This window comes from Hipposideros armiger, unplaced genomic scaffold (genome assembly GCF_001890085.2).
Source record: "Hipposideros armiger isolate ML-2016 unplaced genomic scaffold, ASM189008v1 scaffold_460, whole genome shotgun sequence".
NCBI classification, from domain to species: domain Eukaryota; kingdom Metazoa; phylum Chordata; class Mammalia; order Chiroptera; family Hipposideridae; genus Hipposideros; species Hipposideros armiger.
Window position 1 is genome coordinate 872020 of NW_017731810.1, and position 20388 is coordinate 892407.

The following is a 20388-nucleotide window of genomic DNA, read 5'->3' on the forward strand; positions in this document are numbered from 1 at the left end:
GCTTAATTTCCTCTGTGTTGGTTCCATCTATAGATGGACTTTCCTGTTATGGTGCAAAGTAGCTGCCGCAACTCTAGCCACCTTTTCAGGTTTGTGCCAGTGAGTGGGTCAGACGTCCCAGCAAAAGTCTCACACTGAAGCCGAAGCCATCCGTGTGGCAGGGAAATGTAATACTCTGACAGTTTAGGCTGTTTGGCCACCCCTGGAGCAGGTGGTGGTGTCTCCTCCAGCCCCAAGCTGTGGTCCGACAGAGGAGCGTGGGGTGGTTTCCCGAAGGCCGGTGGGGTGCTGCTAAGAGAAGAGGGGGAAGGACGCAGGGCATCCTGCTACGTAGCTCCCTTCCTTATTTCATCCCTCTGGGAAAGAACGATGGCTGGAGAGTGACGGACATGCAAGATGTGAGACCCACTACGCTGCATAAGTAGGAGGCATTCCCTGAAATGCATCTTGATTAAAATGCATGTTCAAGGTTTTCCTGGAATTGTATGTACTACATTTACTGTTGCTGTTAGAAAAGCTAATAACACAGGTGAGAGACATTTAAATGTCAGCTTGGACTAGCACAGCCTCCTTTTTTCTCTTTGAAAGCACGTGTTTAGTGAATAAGCTGCAGTAAATATTTAGTTCTTAGACCGGTGTTTTTTCTTCCAGTGTGAATCTGGCAACATTGGCGCTAGGTTATGTCTCCTCGTCAGTGCTGGTATGTTGTTGATTTACTAAATATTGTTGTTTTGAAGAAAGGATTTAAAATCACTTAAGCCCTGATGGCTTTTTGTGGTTTTTATGAATGGAGGAGGGTGTTGGGTTTCATGTATTCTGATAGTCTAACAAAAAGTTGTTCTCTCGTTGGTAGGCTGCAACCAAATGTGATAGCATGACATTGACTCCGGGCCCGTGGCTGGGTTTGCCAGCTGTTCCTGCAGTCACCCTTTATAAACACGATGATCCCGCCTTGGTAAGCTTCCTCTCGCTGGCGGGAATGGGGAGTGGTTGTTAATCATTACCGGATCTGGGGGCAAAATACAGAAAAATAAAGTGAACAATTTCCTTAATGCCACTTTTATGACTTTTTATTTTCAAAAACCTGTTTTTACCACAAGTGAAGCTGTACCACATGTATTTTTTTTCTATTTATTCTCCCCATACTTCCCTTTGTGACAAAGAACTTTTTATGACATTGATGACCACATAATATTCTTACTTCCTGGAGTTTTTGGCTGGCCAAATGAATAACGTAAGCCAGATACCTGGCATGGCATCTGACACACGCTGAGTGCCTAGGAAATGGTAGCTAGTTAATTCTGCTCTGTGATTTCATTGGCTTGGGTTAATAAACACATATTGGTTTTCTTAGACTTTAGTTGCCGGTCTTACATCAAACAAACCAGCGGACAAGCTCCGTGCCCTGCCACTGTGGTTGTCTTTACAATACTTGGGACTCGATGGGATTGTGGAGAGGATTAAGCATGCCTGCCAGCTGGTGAGTCGAAACCTCAAGTTTAAATGAGTCACAAATGCTCCATGGAAAAGCACAGTTGGAAAAACACTCCACCAATCTAGGTACTTTAAATCCAGTACCTTGTGGTCAGGAATTCCCATCTCAGAGCAAGCGGACTACTAGCCCTGCATGTGTACGTTTCTTGTTCCAAGTTCAGGGAGAGACTGCTGGGGTTGTCCCAGCATTTTTGTCCATAGGAAACCGGATGCAAATGAATGTGGGTATCAGCATGGGATGAGAAAAGAAGTCACAGGGTGACAGCCAAGGAGTGGCCAGGGGTGCAGAAGTGGGTGAACGTCCCACTTTACTGGCTGACTCTTGCGGGTGAATGAGTATGATGATTGGGGGCTGGTTATGGATGGTACGTATATTTTTCACATCAGCTGGCTTGGGTTTCCCTAATTGCAAGGCTTTGGGGGACAATTTTAATTCTCTTTGAGGTGTTCTGATTGTGAAAAATATATAATTATGCTGTAGTTTAAAAAGCAAAAGAATGTCATATTTATGTAGTTTGAGAGCTGAGTCCTACCTAAGTCTAAAAGCATGACATCACCTCTCTATACCTCCGCTTTCTTACCTGTAAAATAGGGGTAATGATAAAATCAAAGATTGTTATGAGGACTTAACGAGTGTATACAGGTAAAGTTCTTACAATAGTGCCTAATCGTACAGTAAGTTTTCAGATAGGTTTAAAAGTAACTCTTTGTTATAAATAGTATATTCTTGGGGAGTTGGCACTTCCTTGAGTATCATTTTTATATTTAAGCAAAAATATTTTTGTATTACTGTAGCCCTAGTCCTCTGGTTCATAATGTCACGATAGTTCATTCTAACATTAGTTTCCAATGAAATAGAAACATTCTAAATGAAGTAGTTTCATCTTCACAATAAATAATTTTAAGATTTGTGTTTATTATGTTTACAGAAGCACCACATTTGAAAAAAAGTTTTGCCACGGGGCTATTGGCTCACATTTTTTGATTTAAAGAAGCCTTTGTTGCCATAGAAACCTAGTCAATTTGGGGAAGGTCTGGGCACTCAGGGGAGAGGTTTTTCAGTTCCCTTTGACTATGGAGTGCAGGAAAATAATGATGACATCAGCTACCAAACCCTTGAGGCCCCGCAGCTCTGGCATCTTCCCGCAAACAAACGCTGGCTGATCTCAGATTCTCTGGAGGACCTGAATGGTGTCCTGAAGGTTGACTTGCCATTATGCCGAATAAACGCACGTTAAGCTGCGTGCAGATTCAGCGGATGTGGCTATCTGTGTCATTCATACCTGATAGTCCACACCAGGCCATGCGTTCTCTGAGAGCGCAATCTGTATCCTCCCTCTCCATCCTCTTCCTCCTTATCGTCGCCATCTTTACTTCACGGGAAGCAGTTACTGAGCATTCACTCAGTGCCAAGCACCACGAAGCCCTGCACGTGCATTGTCTCGGGTCCTCACAAGTTCACTAGAACATAAGGTCCCCTGAAAACAACATATTTAAGATTTAGTTTTCCAGTGTTCAGTACTCAGTAAATGTCTGTGGAATTAATGAACCCCAGTCCCATGAGGAACATACTATTTTTATCTGCACATCATTGGTGATGGACCTGGAATTGAGATACTATATAATATGATGATGGTAGTCGTCACTTACATAATGCATACCACGTTCTAGACACTGTTTCTAGGCACTTAACGTGTATTCACTCATTGAATATCATCTGTCCTGTAAGAGAGATACTGTCACCCCCATTTTATAGTTCAGGGAGCTGAAGCACAGAGAGGTAAATCAGTTAGCCAAGGTCATAGCTAGTACGTGGCAGATTGACTTATCCAAGGTCCTGCAGGTGACAAGTGGCAGAGCCAGGTTTTGAACCCAGGTATGGTAGTTCCAGACCCCACTCTCCCAGCCAGCTTTTACCCGGCTTTTAACAATGCTGCGCTCTCGTTTATCTTTGCTTCTCCTCCCCAGGAGTAGCTACTGTGCCTGCGCACATTGGCTCTCAGTTTTTTCTTTTTATTGAGGTTGAATTGACATATAACATTATATTAGTTTCAAGTGTACCACATAATTTGATATTTATATATATCGTGAAATGGTCACCACATTACTAAGTCTAGTTAACATCTGTCACCATACATAGTTATAAAAGTTTTTTTCTTGTGATGAGGACTTTTAAGATTTACTCTCTTAGCAACTTTCAAGTATGCAGTACAGTACAGGTATTAGTAACGACAGTCACCATACTGTGTTTTACATCCTCATGGCTCACTTATTTTATGACTAGAAGTGTGTGCCTTTTGACCCCCTTCATTCAGTTTGCCCAGCCCCCACTCCACACCTCTGGCAGCCACCAGTCTGTTCTCCGTAGCTATGAGCTTGTTTTTCTTTCTTTTGTATGTTTTATTTTAGATTCCACATATAAATGAGATCATATGGTATTTGTCTTCCTCTGTGTGAATTATTTCATTTAGCATAATGCCCTCAAGGTCCATCCGTATTGTTGCAAATGGCAAGATTTCATTTTCTTTTATGGCTGATACCACGTTTTCTTCATCCATTTACCTGTTGATAGGCACTTAGGTTGTTTCTGTATTTTGGCTAACGCTGCAGTAAACATGGGGGTGCATGTATCTTTTCAAATTAGTGTGTTTGTTTTCTTAAGATAAATACCCAGAAGTAGAATTGCTGGGTCATAAGGTAGTTCTATTTTTAATTTTTTGAGGAACCTTCATACTATTTTCCACAGTGGCTGTACCAATTTCCATTCCCACCAACAGTACACGAGTGTTCCCTTTTCTCCAAATCCTTGCCAACATATTATTTCTTTTGCATAATAACCATTCTAACAGGTGTGAGGTGATACCTCATTGTGGTTTTGGTTTGCATTTCCCTGATGATTAGGGATGTTGAGCATTTTTCATGTACAATCTTTATGTCTTCATTGGAAAAATGTCTATATAGACTTCTACCCATTTTTTATTTGGATTGTTTGGTGTTTTTGCTACTGGGCTGTGTGAATTCTTTATATATTTTGGATATTAACCCTTGATCGGATAATTGATTTGCAAATATTTTGTCTCCTTCAGTAGGTTGCCTTCTCATTTTGTTGATGGTTTCCTTTGCTGTACAGAAGCTTTTCAGTTTGATGTAGTCCCCCTTGTTTATTTTTGCTTCTGTTGCCATGCATTCAGTAGTTTTCAAATGAATGAATGACTTACATTGCTAATCTGAGAAATTCCTATATCTCTCATCAGAAAAAGCTCTCCTGGAACCACTAAATATAACCAAACTGAAAGAGTAGGGAATATTTGCAGATGTTGAAATGCAAAAATTGGCAGCCGAACTTAGAAGTCACCAAGACGTAGATAGCTTTATCTGCCTGAGATCGTTGTCTGCAGATCTGGGAAGACCTCATGAAAATTGCTTCTTTATATGTTGTGTCAATCTAATGAAATTATACCAGGTGTTTTTTGTTATTTGCAGAGTCAGCGGTTGCAAGAAAGTTTGAAGAAAGTGAACCACATCAAAATCTTGGTATAGTATATACTCTGGTCTGTTTTTGAAGGGAATAATTTTTAACTTCAACTACTTAGAAGGATTTTCTCCAGATCTGACACATTTCAATGTATTGTGGCAGCTTCAGTAAAACCACATTCTTTGGAGAGACTCATGCGTGAACGGATGACCTAATTCTACCGTTAGCATAAAGCCTAGAAATACACACCATACACTATTGGAACCCCTACAGTGCTTTTCACAGGATGCATTTGTAGTTTTAGTCCGTTAAAATTTAGAATTGCACAAAGATCTAATAAATTAACACCACTGACTTCACCTGCCCAAAGATTTTAGAACACCCATCTTGAAATGAGAAATCATTTTGTCTCTCAGAACGCGTCAACCTACTTTTCCTGAAACCTTCTGACACCAGAGTTTCATTTTCAGACAGGGGAATGAAGAAGAGAAAAGCCAGTGGCCCTCCTCTTATCTTCTCCTGATACTGTGTTTCCCTAAAAATAAGACCAAGCATGATTTTTCACGATGCTTGTAATATAAGCCCTACCGCAAACATAATGCCCAGTTAAGATCGTCAGCCAGACATGACTGCTTGAATAAATGTAGATTTTTGTACATGAATAAATGAATAAATGTAGATTGTTGGAGCAAAAATTTATATAAGACCTGGTCTTATTTTCGGGGAACCACGGTATTTTCCTGAAAGATAACAAGAGTGTAGCAGAGATTGCTCCCTAGGAAAAATAACTAGACAGTGAGAATTTAGTGAGGCTGCTACCCAAGTATCAGTTCAGGTTTGGATGTTTTCATGTTTTGCTTTACTGCATTTTAGAATTTCAGAAAATATGTAGGTCAGATTTTAATTGAAAGAGGGTCACTGGGTGTTTCTTTGGCAATTTTGCAGGACACGGTTAAGTTTAAAACTCGTTTGAGTTTATTTGGGGTTCAGGCTAGTGCAGTTTATTTTCATTTTAGCACATGGTTTGGCTTAAGCACCTGAGAAGGGGGCTGCTCTGTGCTGCCTTCTAAGTAGGAGCTTGCAGCCTGCTCAGTTGACCTGGGTTGACCCGAATTCTAGCTTGGAGAGGAGAGTGGCCCATTGGAGAAGTAGAGGGATGAACGTACGTCAGGAGACTTGGGTTCTAATTCCAGCCATACCACAGGGGCCTGTGACATTGAGTCATTGTCTTGTGAGCTCGTGAGCTCGGCTGTCAGTGAAGGTTTGTTGGTTGGACTCTTTTGATTGCAAACAGAGAAACCCACATTATGGATTGGAATGAGCAAGCTGGTAGGAGTGAAGGCTGTGCTGGGCCTTTGCACCTTCTGCCCCTCCCTTGCTGAGCCTGCTCGGGCCCCTCTTCATGTCCTCCCTACTCCTCCCTCATTCTCCTCCAAGCAGGGAGGACCTGATGGTGCGAGTTCATCACCAGTTGGTTCGGGGCATCTTAGGCCACATATGGCCCAGGCATAAGCCCTGTCCATCCCTCCTTCCAATGGCTGCTTTTCTCAGTAGGGGAAATAATATCCAGCAACACCATGAGACGTTGTGGCCTGTCAGTAATCATTATCATCATCATCATCACCACCCTCATTATCATCGCCATTGTCGTCATTATCATCACAGTTGTCGTCACAGCTGCTGTTTGTGAAATGCTTGCTGTGTACCAGGCACGGTACTAAGCACCTTACATGCATTGTTTCATTCATTTAACCCTCACAGCAGGCTCCTTCACACACGCTGTGCTACTCCCTCCACCTGGAAACACTGTTCTCCTCAATTCTTACAATGATTGGTTTCTTACCCTTCAGATCTTTGTTCAAATATCACCTCTTCAGAGAGGCCTTCCCTGACCACCGTCTCTAAAACACCCATCCACCATCCATCATTCTCTGTCTTTTTTGATATGGTTTTTTCCTTCTTCATCGCACTTATTACTACCTGAAATAGTATTACATATTTATTCGTTGTATGTTTTTCCCTGTAGACGCTTCATAAAGGCAGAGACTTCTGTCTGTTTTGTCGTGGGTTTACGTCCTGTGCCTCCTACCGGACTTGGCATAGCGTAGACGTTCAAGTATGAATAAATAAGTCGCACCCATGCGTTGGGTGCAGTGCTTACTCCCTGTTTACTGGTGAGGAAGCCAAGGCACAGACAGGTTAAGTGAGTTGCCCAGGCCACACAGCTCGGAAGTGGTAGAGCTGGCATGCAAAGTCCAAAGCCCGTGTTCTTACCTAGTGGACTGTTCTGTCTCGGGTCAGTTTACAGGCTTGTTAGGAAGGGCATCTCAGATCATATATGGGCAAGCAAAGTGAAGATGGTTAGGCATCATAAAGTACAAGTAACTATTAAATGTCATTCTGCTTCTACTGTAGTAGTTGCATAGGGCTCTCATAGATTCGGAGGCATTGAATCCTCACGATAGGTCACAGTGCTGGCGTGTTAGCTCCATATCTGTGGCTCAGATTAGTTGTGTGTCCAGAGCCCCGTAGCTGGTGTGGCACAGCCAGCTTACCTAAGAATAGCTGTCTGCTGCACATCTCCCTTCTCCAGGCTCCCACCGCCTCCTCCGTCCCACCTGGACGGCCCTCGGGAGCCGCTCGCATCCCAGAAACACAGACCCAAGACCCTAACCACCGGAGCCAGGTTCCGGGCCCTATACATGCTCTCCTCCTCCCCTCCCCCACAGCCCCTGCAGCTCAGCTTACAGTGTTTTCTTCCTGGATTCACCTTTTTTCTGAGCCTAGCAGTGGTTTAAACTTCTTGTTGTTGTTGTTATTGATTATATTTAATCCAGCATTTCAGGTATTTAGAATTGATTACTTCATTATTGGCTTATGTTACCATGTTGCTAGAACCAGAATTCTGTGTATGTAGCCGTCCTTCAGCCCACAGGGAAATGGTTCCAGGACCCCCCACGATACCAAAATCAGAGAAGCTCAAGTGTATGTAAAGTGGTGTAGTCTTTGCATATAACCTACGCACACCCCTGTATACTTTAAATTGTCTCTAGATTACTTATAATACCTAATACAGTGTCAATGCTATGTACATAGTAGTTGTACTGTGTTCTTTAGGGAATCATGACAAGAAGGAAAAAATCTGTACATGTTCAGTGCAAACACAATCCTCCACAGGCCTAACTACATAAACACGTCAGCAACTTTTTGGTCCCTGATGAGTTGAATCCTTGGATGCAGAACCTGTAGATATGGAGGGCTGACTGTATAACAGTATTTCTTATGCACACTGACATTTGAGACCACTGAGCTCAAAGAAATACGAAACAAAAACTGTATATAGAAGTCTTGGCACTGAAATCATTCTCTTATCCTGAGGCTGGGGGATGGGGGTAGAATTTTGCCACTTTTGTTCCTATGTGCTTATTGGGCTTACTCCGTTCTTATTAAATATTAAGTCCCTCCACCTTCAAAGTATTAATAGATTTATTGGTTTATGTGGAAATAAAGAGATAATAGATGTGAAAGCACAGGAATTGGGTCAATAAATAACTGGCAGATTGGAATATACATCTCACGTGATCTGAATCACATCCACAGGGTCTTTTGAAAAGTTAGCAGAGAAGATCTTGGGCCAACTGCTTCCTGTCTTTCCAAGCTAGCATTTCCTGTTATGCCCCCATGAGTGAGACATACACAGGGCCTCAGAAAATAGGTCTTATGACTAGAATTTAGTACTAGAATTGTTGAATGTCTGGAGGTTTTCTCTCCCCATGTTCCTCCCTCCCTCAACCCCCCAAAATACCCCAGTGTGTCAAAGTATTGCTGTTCCATTTGTATCCTGATCCTAATGGGAAGCTGATGGCTGACTGTGTATTAGTCTAGTGGAAAGCGTGAACTTAATGCTGGCTGTCATTGAATCCATTAATGAAGTTGGTTGTCTGGTGCTTGTCCTGAATATAAGCACTGAATATAAAGAAATGTAGAGGGCCGGCTGAGTGGCTCAGTTGGTTAAGAGCTCGCTCAAGAGTTTGAGCTCTGAGCAACAGCGGTTCGAGTCAGCCCGAGCTGTGAGCTGCCAACAGGTGGAGGGATGGCTCAGCTAAAAAAAAAAAAAAAGAAGAAAAAAAAAATAAAGAAATGTAGAAAATACATAGATTCAGTTCTAGACTATGTGGTTATCCACATTGCCATCAGGACTCGTCTCCTGTGTGGGGAGTTTTACAAGGTGAAAGTACTTGTTCTCTTTTTCTCTGTGGGTACAGAAACTTCCAGTCAGTCCCAATTGAGTTAGTGTCATTTTGACATATGTTCATCCATTATTATTAAAAGTTCCTCCTGTTCTGGTAATTTCAGTATACCAGTGTCAAATATTATAATTCAGCAACGTATTCTCAGAACTGGCTTATACTTATTTCTAAGAATTATCCTGAACCTTTGATTTTTGTTTCTCTAACAACTGAAAGTACTTCTGTATGTGTTTACTAAGAAAATACATCTCTAGCCTATTTTTCAAACTCATTTGTAGGTGCTTGGAATGTAATGTTACTGGGTAATATCAGATTCCATTTTTCAGGTGGAGGATGAGCTCAGCTCCCCCGTAGTGGTGTTCAGATTTTTCCAGGAGTTACCAGGCTCAGGTAGGTGATTTTAAAACGAGAGTTATTTTTGTATCTGTGTGTAAGGGCTTTGAATTTTAAACCATTTCAAGTTAAATGGTCTAAAATATTTTCATTGCTAAAATCTTCAGTCATCATTTCAGAAGAAATTTAATAATTGTCTCAAGAACTCTAGACCTAAATGCCTTAGCATTTTACCAATAATTTCCTATGATTAACCCAGTGGTTTCCAGATTCCGGTTCCTGCACTCGTGCTGGAATGAATGAGAAAGAGTCACTTGAAAGTGGAGATTTGTGGGCCCTACTTCCTAGATAGTTTGATTTAGTAGGTTGGTTCCAGGAATCTCTATTTTTAAAGAATGTCCCCAATGCCACCATCCTAGTCCAGAGAGCACTGTTTTTCACCTGGACAGCCACAGCCCCCTCAGCTGGTCTGGCCCTTCCGTACATGTCACACCCCATGCCAGACCGTCCTCCACATGGCAGTCGGATGAGCGTTGGAGGAGGAAGTCCCATCACGTTGCTTTCCTGTTTCAGGTGAATTAGGTCCAGGCTGTGTCCCCGGCCGTGTAAGGCCTGCAGTGCCAGCCCTTCCTTCCTCTTGGACTTCCTCTTAGGCACTTTCCGTCTTGCTTACGAGTCAGACCTTAGCTCTTGCTGTCCCCTCTGCTGCTGACGCATTTCCCCCTGCTCTCCTGGCTGCTGCTCGCCTCAGGTCTCCATGATGTCCGCCTCCTCAGAGAAGCCGTCCTTGTCAGTCCTGTCTAAGGTGGCGCCCTGGTATATCAGAGCCCCCCCACCCCCTTCTCTTGTGGCACTCACAACAATATAAAGTGATTTCATTTGTTTCTTTTTTTTTTAAAGGATTTTTTTTTTAATTGGGAAACAGTGTATTTTCCCAGGACCTATCAGCCCCAAGTCAAGGACTTGTTTCAATCTAGTTGTGGAGGGTGCAGCTCAGTGGCCCATGTGGGGATCGAACCGGCAACTTTGGTGTTATGAGCACTGACCTCTAACCACCTGAGCTAACCGGCCGCCCTGGTTCATTTCTTTCTTGATGGTCCATTTCCTTAAGTAGACTGTAAACTCCAAGATGACAAAACCTTATCAGCCTTATAGCCCTCCTGCCTGGCACAGCACCTGGCACGAGTGGGCACCCAGACCACCTGATGGGTGGAAGATATTCTGTGGTGAAGCCCAGCTATTGGGCACAGTGCTTGGTAGACTAGTTGGTGACTTACAATATTGCATTTTGATTTCCTTTTGAAATTCCTTGAAAGAAAACTTTTTAAATGAAGTTAAGAATTCTATTTGTGGGAATATATTCAAATGTTATATTTTTCATAAGGAAATTTAGTAAGATACAGTTAATTTATTTTTAAGTTGTGGTTTTAAGAAAAAACAAAATTTACCATCTTCACCATTAGGTGCACAGTACATTCATGTTGTTGTACAGCAGTTCTCTAGAACGTTCTCATCTTGCAAACCTGATACTCTGTACCCATGAAACAGCCACTCCCCATTTCCTTCCTCTCCCCAGCCCTGTTCTACCTCTGTCTCTGTGAATTTGACTACTTTAGATTCCTCAGAAATGGAAACACGCAGTACTTGTCCTTCTGTGACTGGCTTGTTTAACTCAGCATCAGGTCCTCCAGGTTCACCCATGTTGAGCATGTGACAAAATGTCCTTCCTGTTCAAGGCTGAATTAATAGTTCATTTTATGTGTTTACCACACTTTGTTTATTCATTGTTAATATATACATTTGCGTTTTGTAACATGTAAGGCTTTTCTCTTGGGTTAATATTAGGTGCCGAATGAAATGGGTTTGGAGGGAGCCTGTTTTCCTTAGCTGTGTTTCTGGGAGGTGAACCCCTTTCTCTGTTTTCATGTCAGATCCGGTACCTAAAACTGTCTCGGCACCCAACATGGCACCTTCAGCAATGGGCCGGGAGAGAAACTCCTGCGATGCACTGAACCGCTGGGTAAGAATGGCAGTCATGTGCTTTCTTCTGCACCCCAGATGGCTGGGATAACATGGGGTCCGTCTGGGAAAGGAGATCCACAGGAGGGAGCCTTCTGGGAAGGCGCTGGGCTTCGTTCTGGGCTTCTGTGCCGAATCGCTTCACCGCCTCGCGTTCTGCGTGACTTCTGGCATATCTTTTCAGCGTTGTTCCCTCAGTGTCCACACATGACCGTTTCTTTGCTTCTGTGTAAGGCTGTAAACGCATGGTGAGCGCTGCGGCGCAGCCGGGTTCAGGTGCGGGTCTGTAGTGATGCCGAAGGCACGTGAGCCAGAGGCCCCTGAAGACCTCGGGCGGCAGGGCAGCCTGGATCAGAGGCATTTTCTCTGGCTGCCTTTCAACACTGAAATTGTGCCTCCGGGATTTTAGTCTAAAGAATGTTCTAAATAATGGAAGGATGTTCACCATAGCAGTATCAGTCTCAGCAAAACCTTGGACATGGCCAACCTGGGGATTTTGGTGAATTAGTTAGAGTGCATCCATGCAGTGACGTTCCACCATGTTGCTGGGTGTTTATGAAAGATGGGAAATGGTCATCATAAGTTACATGAAAACATGCCGGCTGCTACACAAGGCATAAAATACCCTGTTTTATGACAATAACAATGAAACACACACACCCACTCACATAAAGACCCAGGGTGGGTACACGATGCGATAACAGTGGGGGTTCCTCAATGGTGTGTTGTGGGTAATTTTTATTCTTTTGGTTTACCTATTCCTAGATTTTTCTACAATGAACTTACATTTTTTTTTAAGAATAAATGTAAAATTTACTGTTTTTAAAAAGAAGGTGCCATAATATTCAAAGAGAACAAAAGAACACTTGGAAGGAAAGTAGCCCCACAGAGGAGGGCACCTGGAGGCACTTGGTCCCTCTCTGCAGCAGCGGCTCACTCTGCCTTCTTCCCTGCAGCTTGGGGAGCAGCTGAAACAGCTGGTGCCTGCCAGCGGCCTCACCGTCATGGACCTGGAGGTGGAGGGCGTGTGCGTGCGATTCAGCCCTGTGATGACAGCAGCAGGTGAGTGTCCCCATGGATTGCCCTCGCTTTTGTTCTGGGAGCAACAGTGACATGTCTGTTAACGTCCAGGCTGTGATCCTCTGTTCTCTTTGGTTTTTTTCTTTTCTTTTGGGATAAAGTTAGGTAGATTAGCCTCCAGTGTCGTTTCTCAGAAATGGAGGCTCTTGTAGTCTCTTGAATGCCTACATTTTGATGTCTTGTGACCCTTTTCTGTTCAGTGGTTCTCAGTCCAGTCTGCACATTAGAACCCCTGAGAGCTTTGACAACTCCCAGTGACTGGGCCTCACTGACAGATTCTGATTTACTGGGTGTGGCATGGAGCCTGGGCATCGCATCTTTGGAAGTTCCCTTGGTGATTCTCATGGGCCAGCGAAGGTTGAGGACCACTGTTTGAGGCACTTGAGAAAGCAACATAGCTGAAAAAGTACATGGACTGTTAGGGCAGAGTCCTGGGTACGTGTCCCCCCTCAGCCAATTCATACCTGTGGGACCTTGAGCAGGTTTCGCATCTCCAGACCTGTTCCCCACTACCTCTCTGTAGCAGTGCAAAGATTAAAACGAGATCATGCATGTGAAATGCCTTCAGTGAAGCTTACCTTGTTCTAGTAGACTCTTAAAAATGAGCTAAAAAAAGATACATTAAAATTTGGGTTGTGCTTTTTTCTGAGATGATTTAAACCTTTTCAGAAAATGTTGGGTGGTTTTTCATGAAATGTTTCAACATTTTTGGAAAGGTATTTTCTCAGTCATCAAAGCAGGGGAGTGCAGGCATCTGTCCTGCAAAGAAAAGCCATTGTGAAGGTGGCTGGTGGCCTCGGGGTCCTTTGGGATCTCTGCTCCTGCCGTGCAGGGCTCCCAGCCCCAGAGGCCTGGTCCCTGACACTGGACAAGCGAGCTGAGGACACCGAGGCAGCGTGTACTGGGCTTACCGACATTACGCACGGCCTTCTAATCGACGGCAGTGAGGGAAGCAGTGATGTGGCCACGACTCTTGGATCCCTGAAGCCCTGAGACCTCTCGGGCTCTGACCTCCAGTAGTGACTTGGTTTTGTCATCGTCATCATCCTGCCCTTCCTGTCTCCCCACCACAAACCCACCCAGATCCCTTTCTCCCCAAGATGTTAATGTACGGAGAGAGCTGTACTTGCTGTTTTGTTTTTGGCCTGTGGTATGATTTTATGACTTGACCTAAGCAGAGTCTGTGGGAAGAATCTGATTTCTACATTAGAGTTTCATTGTGTGCTAAATCGAAGGGGCTGCTCTGTCTTCTGTGTAAGGAAAAGCTGTCTACACCTGTATTCACTTTTAACAGCAGGTTCTTCCACGTCTGGGTTCAGTAGCTTTTTTTCTAACTCCTCAGCTCCAGCCAATTGGATGTAGCTAGATGTCCTGGCCTTTCTGACGGGGAGTGGGAGCCTTGCCGTCGTATAAGCATTTCTCTAACATCCCGTGACCGTTTTCAGGTCTCGGAACTCGGGGAGAGGATGTGGATCAGCTCGTAACCTGCATCCGGAGCCAGCTGCCGGTCCTGACCTGCACACTACAGCTGCGAGAGGAGTTCAAGCAGGAGGTGACCGGGACAGCGGGTCTCTTATACGTTGATGACCCTAACTGGCCTGGAATAGGGGTTGTCAGGTACGCTTTCAGCTTGCCACCTGATGTTCTTTTCTCGTTGCCGTACCGACCACGGGTGGGTCATTTTGTGAACCAGCTTAAACATGTCCGCGGGATGTGTGTAGTCTCCGTGTACACATCTGATGAAAGTTCCGTCGGAGGCACAGGGCAGCCAGCGGTGGGGCCCACGGTTGCTCTCGCTGCAGTAGGAGTCGCTGGATGTTCTTTCTGTGCCCACTCACAAGTGACTACATCCACGGCATGTTGAGAATTACAGATCCTGAGGAAAAGACCGTGGCTCCCAGAGCAGCAGACCCCGCTGTCGTCTGGTCAGCGTGGGCCATCCCCCTGGCGCTGCTTTCGTCTCCTCTCAGGATGAGGGGCGGCTCCCTTTTCTATCACAAAGGATGAGATTCCAGACCGCACCTTGCTCTCTACATTTTGTGGACCTAGAGGCTGCCTTTCCTTGAGACATTCTTGAAAGTTTTTGGTTTTGAAACCCAAGTGCCTCCTTTGCCCACTGTCTCATCCCACAGTCTTGGTAACCTCCAGGCGCTTACACTCCCCGTTATCCTGTGTCTAAAGAGACATTTGATGTTCTGGGTTGAAATACTGTTGTTTGATATTGCTTATAGGTACGAACATGCTAATGATGATAAGAACAGTTTGAAGTCAGATCCAGAAGGGGAAAAAATCCATGCCGGACTCCTGAAAAAGTTAAACGAACTGGAATCTGACCTTACATTTAAAATGGGTAATGACGGCTTTTATAAGTCAACAGTGAACTTGGGAAGGACATTTCTAATTGGCTTAAAGGAAAACGGGCTCTATCTCTTAGAGGAAACACTGGTTTAGTTCTTCCTGGGGGAGGTGAGGCAGCGCCTTGCCCTTCTGCAGCCTCTCAGGGCTTTCTGTCTCTTAGACCCACTTTCCTCACCCTGGAGGGAGGCTCCTTTGCATGCGGTCTTGTACAGAAAAGCAGACCGTGTCTCACAGCAGAGGACTCGGGAACCAAGTTGGTCTGTGTGTCTCCCCGCAGGCCCCGAGTATAAAAGTATGAAGAGCTGTATTTACATTGGCATGGCGTGTGATGACACAGATGTTTCTGAACTGGTGGAGACCATCGCCGTCACAGCCCGAGAAATTGAGGAAAACTCAAGGGTCTGTAAGACTAATCAGTGCCTCATTCCTTTTCTGGGTTTTGCCTGGGCAGCTAGCCGGAGTCATGGAGGATGAAGCTGCGTTCATTCATTCTTTCCCAGAGGGTTTTTAAATGCTTCCTGTGAGCTAGGCCAGGTATCAGGAGTGACACAGTCTGACACGGTCCCTGCCCTCAGGGAACTCACAAGCCAGTGGGGGAAGGAGAGACATAACCAGGCGAGCTGCTAAATGCTGTGCAGTAGAAGTTCGGGGTAACGAGCATTCAGGAAGACGCAGTCACTGACAAGGTCAACGACCCCTTCCTGGTTGCAGCTGGGTCCTGAGGCTGGACCAGATCCGTGTGTCTGATGACGGACTTCCCGCCAGTAGCAGACCTGCTCATACGGGCCAGTTGGCTTGGAGGACCAGGCTGTGAGGCTTAAAGTTGGTTCTCCAAACCAGATACACAAGTCACTAGAAGTCCCTCAAAAGGAGAGAAAAGGGACCAAAGCAAGACCTGTCTCAGGAGACAGAAATGCATGTCATGTGACTCACTCTTGGTGGGAGTAGGGAAGAGGACAAAATTTTAAATGAGGCTGAGGAGTCAGCTCGGTTCATTCTTGGGTAGACTTCTTGAAGTTCCTTTCAAACCTGACTGTCACTTCTGACTCCATTTCCACGAACGCTGAGCAGTGTGTCTGTTTTCATATCTGACATTCCCATCATAGGGACAGTCACCTCTCCTCTGTTCCCTGGTTAACGAGGCTGGTCACCAAGGATTGTCTGCCTTGACCTCCTTCAGCATTTTACCCTCTTCTCTTTGATTTTCTATTTGATTTTTACACTGACATTTTAAAGAATTCCATTTACTAACAAACTTTCGAAAAATGTCCCCCGTGCTGTGTGAATCATGCTTCTGGGTCCTGGCAAGATGCTTAGACAGTAATTCCTTTCCTTGGTCTTAACACAGCTTCTGGAAAACATGACAGAAGTGGTTCGGAAAGGAATTCAGGAAGCTCAGGTTCAGCTGCAGAAGGCCAACGAGGAACGGCTGCTGGAAGAGGTGAGTCTGCGGACCAGCTCCCCAGCTGGCCCAGGCTGGGAGCCCGACGGGACATGGTGACACTGGGTGATGTTATGTTTTGCAGGGGGTGTTACGGCAAATACCTGTCGTAGGATCCGTGCTGAATTGGTTTTCTCCAGTCCAGCCTTCACAGAAGGGAAGAACTTTTAACTTGACGGCAGGTAGGACAAACAGCCTGCTTCCGGATCATGTGCCTTGGGAATTCTGACGCACTTACGCCGACAAGCCTTGTGCACGTCCCCTGCTTTATCCCGGGTCCTGTGCCAGGAATCTGTCTGCCCCTGTGACGCGCCTTCCGTCTCCCACCCGCACAGTCAAAATGGTACAGGAGCAGATCCCCTGGCTCACAGCAGACTCCCCTTCCTGGAATCCAACCGATGTGTACCCTCGGCTGTTCAGGCCGTCGAGACAGTGTGTCTTGGGCATTTGGGTTCAGTGTTAATATTCCTTGCTGTCCTGATTCATGTTTTGCCCAGCAAAGGGCAGCCTTTGAAAGGGGCTATCAAGATTGGTCTGTAGCACTGGACCACTGGATTTCAAACCAGACAACCGGCGAGTATTACCAGTTGCTGGGGCTTGGGGAAGATGATATTGAACTCTAGGACTCCTCCTTTCCTGTTCTCCCAGGGACATAGCGCCCTCAGCCTGGGGCCCCTTCCTCCGTCCCTTCCCTAGCAAGTGATGACTGCACTGTCACATGACAGCCAGAGGTGATCTGATGTCTAACCCACCACGCCTCAGCGAAGAGGCCTCTGTTCCTTGTTGCTAAAGTACATTTCCCACCTGGGCCTGACTCCCCAGGCCCGTTTAGGGCATCCCTGGGGAGACAGGGATGAAACACCCAGCAGGGCCGGGGCTCGGGAGCACAGTCCAGTTCCGGCGCATTCCAGGAGCGCCGAAGTCTCCAGCAGTCTGCGGGGCTGCATGGCTGGAGGAAGCTCGTTAGGGAGCAAGGCTGAGTGGGCATCTCCCGGACAGCCCGTGCCAGGGGCTTCTGCCCACCCCACTCTCTCTTTTCCCGACAGGCTCTCTGGAGTCCACAGAACACACATATGTCTACAAAGTACAAGATACAGGAGTAACTCCCCCTCAGACCCCCTCGGGTACTCGGAATAAGCTGAGACTTCCAGGTACGTCACACCTCCGTGTCTGAGCTACTAACACTGAAGAAACCTGCTGGTATTTCTCTGGGGAAGATAGACCTTTGCATCATGTAACCGGTTTCCCATTTGGTGTTACCTGCATTCCTTTGTTTTCTTGGTTCGTTAACCCAAAGTCCTATTTACCTTCTGTTACAACTCGCTGTCCCTTTAAACCGTTCCAGTGTGGCCATGGCTTTGGACTTGGAGGAACACCTGTGTAGCACTCCAAGGGGGAAGTTAGTGTCTTAAGAGCTGGCATCACGTTTAACCTGGTGTTTACTCCCCTGAGTAAGGTGATCTCAGAGGCTCCCAGCCGTGGGAGCTTGGGTAGTGTTCTAGCAACTCATTTCTTGCCTCAGCACTTATGAGCCTCAGAGCCAGTAATTCTGGGGATTTCAGAAGCGTTTGGAATTAAATAACGTAACCTCTCGTTGCACAGCGAGCTTTGTTGCAAGGGTCCTTTACGGAGCTTTCAGTGCTGTTCATCCCATCTTCCTCTAGGCCAGAAGCCTTTTAAAAGGTCCCTGAGAGGTTCAGATGCTGTCAGCGAGACAAGCTCAGTCAGTCACACTGAAGACTTAGAAAAGACGGAGCAGCTGTCCGGGGGACCGGGGCAGGAGGCCCCAGAGGCTCACAGGCCTGATGAGCCCCAACCAGGGGCGCCCACCCCTCAGGAGGCCGAGCAGACTGGAATCTTCCAGGGCAGGGCCCAGCGCCCAGAAGGTGACCGCCCGCAGGTAGAAGGGCCCGAAAGCTTAAGATAAAATTCAGGGTTTGGTTTGAGACTGTACTGAATATTGTTTCAGGGAAGAAGTTATACTGAAATGTGAACTGTGCCACATGCTCATACAAGAGGCATTACTGTTATTTGTGCTTAACTGGGAATTTTGCACAAACACGTGCTCGAAAGCCAGGCTTTCTAGGAGGGTAACTGACTTGTCTAACTTTATGGGTGTAGAGAACAACCAACATCTATTGTTTCTGTCTACCCAACTGTAGGAATACATTTTTCCCAAGTTACCATAAACACTTTATTCATAAAGAACACTCCGAATTTCAAGTGCTGCCACTTGAAACACTTGCTCTTCTCTTTGTAAACATAAGCGTAAGAAGTTATTAGGTTGCACATAATACCTTTTGGTAAGACGGCTTTCTGGAGAACTCCCCGGGTTCTCTCCTACAGAGGACACACAGACAGCATGGTTTGCCATCCAGTTTAGTTGGTGTTTCATTTGATCAGATTGCAGTATAAAACTGGCGTGTGTTGGCTTGAAGGAGAATGGGTTTCATTGGGATTGTCCCTAAGTGTCAGAAGCCCTCTCCTGCCATCTCTAACTGCTGCTTTCCCTGGAGACGTATGTGACTGTGTCCGCTCCAGCACGTTGGTCTGGGCAGTGCTTCTGTCTGCGCCTTTCCCCTGCCATACACAATACACCCCTTCTCCCTTTATACACTATTTGTAAACAAAGGACTCATCTATTAAGAGTAACTGTAAAGACTCTTCTTGACCATATATATATATATGTATATTTTTAAATACAGGTAAAGCTTTTAAATTGGCACACAAGAAGAGACTGTGCTCATTTCTATGTTTAATATCTGAAAACCCAATAGACGCGACTCTTGAGAGCCTAACGTTAAATTTGCTGTGTAGCACCCAGCTAAACTTAAACTCTAAAATAAGTACCTTTGTCCTGTTTCACATGGGAGTTTCCGTAGCTTCTGTCCTACTAGCAGCTCAGGCCTTTGGGCCCAACTCAGAAGCAAGAACCAGGAAAGCAATCTTTCTCGGGCTAATCAAGCTAGACTACTGCCCAAGTACTTGGAAGCTAGCCCTTTCTGACTGCCCGTGCCTGCTTTTCCACAAGCACCGCGTCCCTTCACTTACCCCAGGGGCGGCCCCTGTGCTTTCTGGTCCAGCAGAGGCAAGTTTGGGAGACTTTACAACAGCGGGCATTCACACTGGGTTTGTGGGCTGTAGTACTGGAAGCCTTAGTCATACCACATTAAGCCTATAATTACACTCTGATTTGATGTGATTTCTGACTTGTCAAAATGCAATTTTCCTTTTTTTTTTAAAATTTTTTTGGTGCAGATGATTAAACAAAGTCTTCCCTGTTTATTTGGTGCAATGAAGTTTAGCAGATAAAATGGGGGAAGGGGAAATTATCACCTTTAACAAGATTAATTTTTAAATGTTTTATATATATTTGGAATTGTTAAATTGGTTTTACCGAAACAGAATTTCACCCTTGAGATACTATTTGAATGTTGGTTTCAATAAAGGTTCTTGAAATTGTTACCAGAGAGTTTATTTCATAAATCTTACTAGTAATGGGCATGGTATGATGTACTTTTGGATAGCAACTTCAGAAAAATAAAGGTTTCTAAAAATATTACTTGCATAATCATCACAATTTGGGCATTTTAATGACTTTACACTTTTGTGTAATTCTCAGATTAAATTTAACCTCGTGGGAGATTATCTATTTTAGAGATAAGGATATTGCACAACAGTGAGCTCAAACCCTATTTACAGTCTTTCTGAACCTTTCATCTCATTCATTTAGACGTAGATAAAAATCAATTTTGGATTTCATGCTTCTAAAATATTTGGGGGCCAGAAAAAACTGAGATGTAAAAATTCTCACTGAACTTTATTGTGGTTTAAATATTGTTTTTCAAACACTCAGTGACAGTTTTCCCTTTATTCGCTAATTTTGCAGAAGAATAGTGAGGTGGGTGGCTTCTCCTTTGTCCTTATTACTAACCAAA

The 20388-nt window shown here is 45.0% G+C and overlaps 1 protein-coding gene across 2 annotated transcripts in view; it reads left to right on the top strand.

Moving 5' to 3' along the window:
• PDXDC1 (pyridoxal dependent decarboxylase domain containing 1) overlaps nt 1-20388 on the top strand; it is a 41610-nt gene that overhangs the window by 20397 nt on the left and 825 nt on the right. The window contains exons 10-23 of one of the 2 annotated variants that reach the window (XM_019666103.1): nt 652-700; nt 854-955; nt 1355-1480; nt 4978-5028; nt 9546-9609; nt 11484-11572; nt 12528-12633; nt 14097-14268; nt 14883-15001; nt 15287-15408; nt 16358-16450; nt 16536-16632; nt 17497-17601; nt 18115-18350. In XM_019666103.1, the coding sequence (XP_019521648.1) occupies nt 652-700; nt 854-955; nt 1355-1480; nt 4978-5028; nt 9546-9609; nt 11484-11572; nt 12528-12633; nt 14097-14268; nt 14883-15001; nt 15287-15408; nt 16358-16450; nt 16536-16632; nt 17497-17601; nt 18115-18350 (1531 nt within the window). Of the gene's footprint in view, nt 1-651; nt 701-853; nt 956-1354; nt 1481-4977; nt 5029-9545; nt 9610-11483; nt 11573-12527; nt 12634-14096; nt 14269-14882; nt 15002-15286; nt 15409-16357; nt 16451-16535; nt 16633-17496; nt 17602-18114; nt 19916-20388 lie in introns of those variants that run through there. The other variant, XM_019666102.1, reaches the window with a different exon arrangement.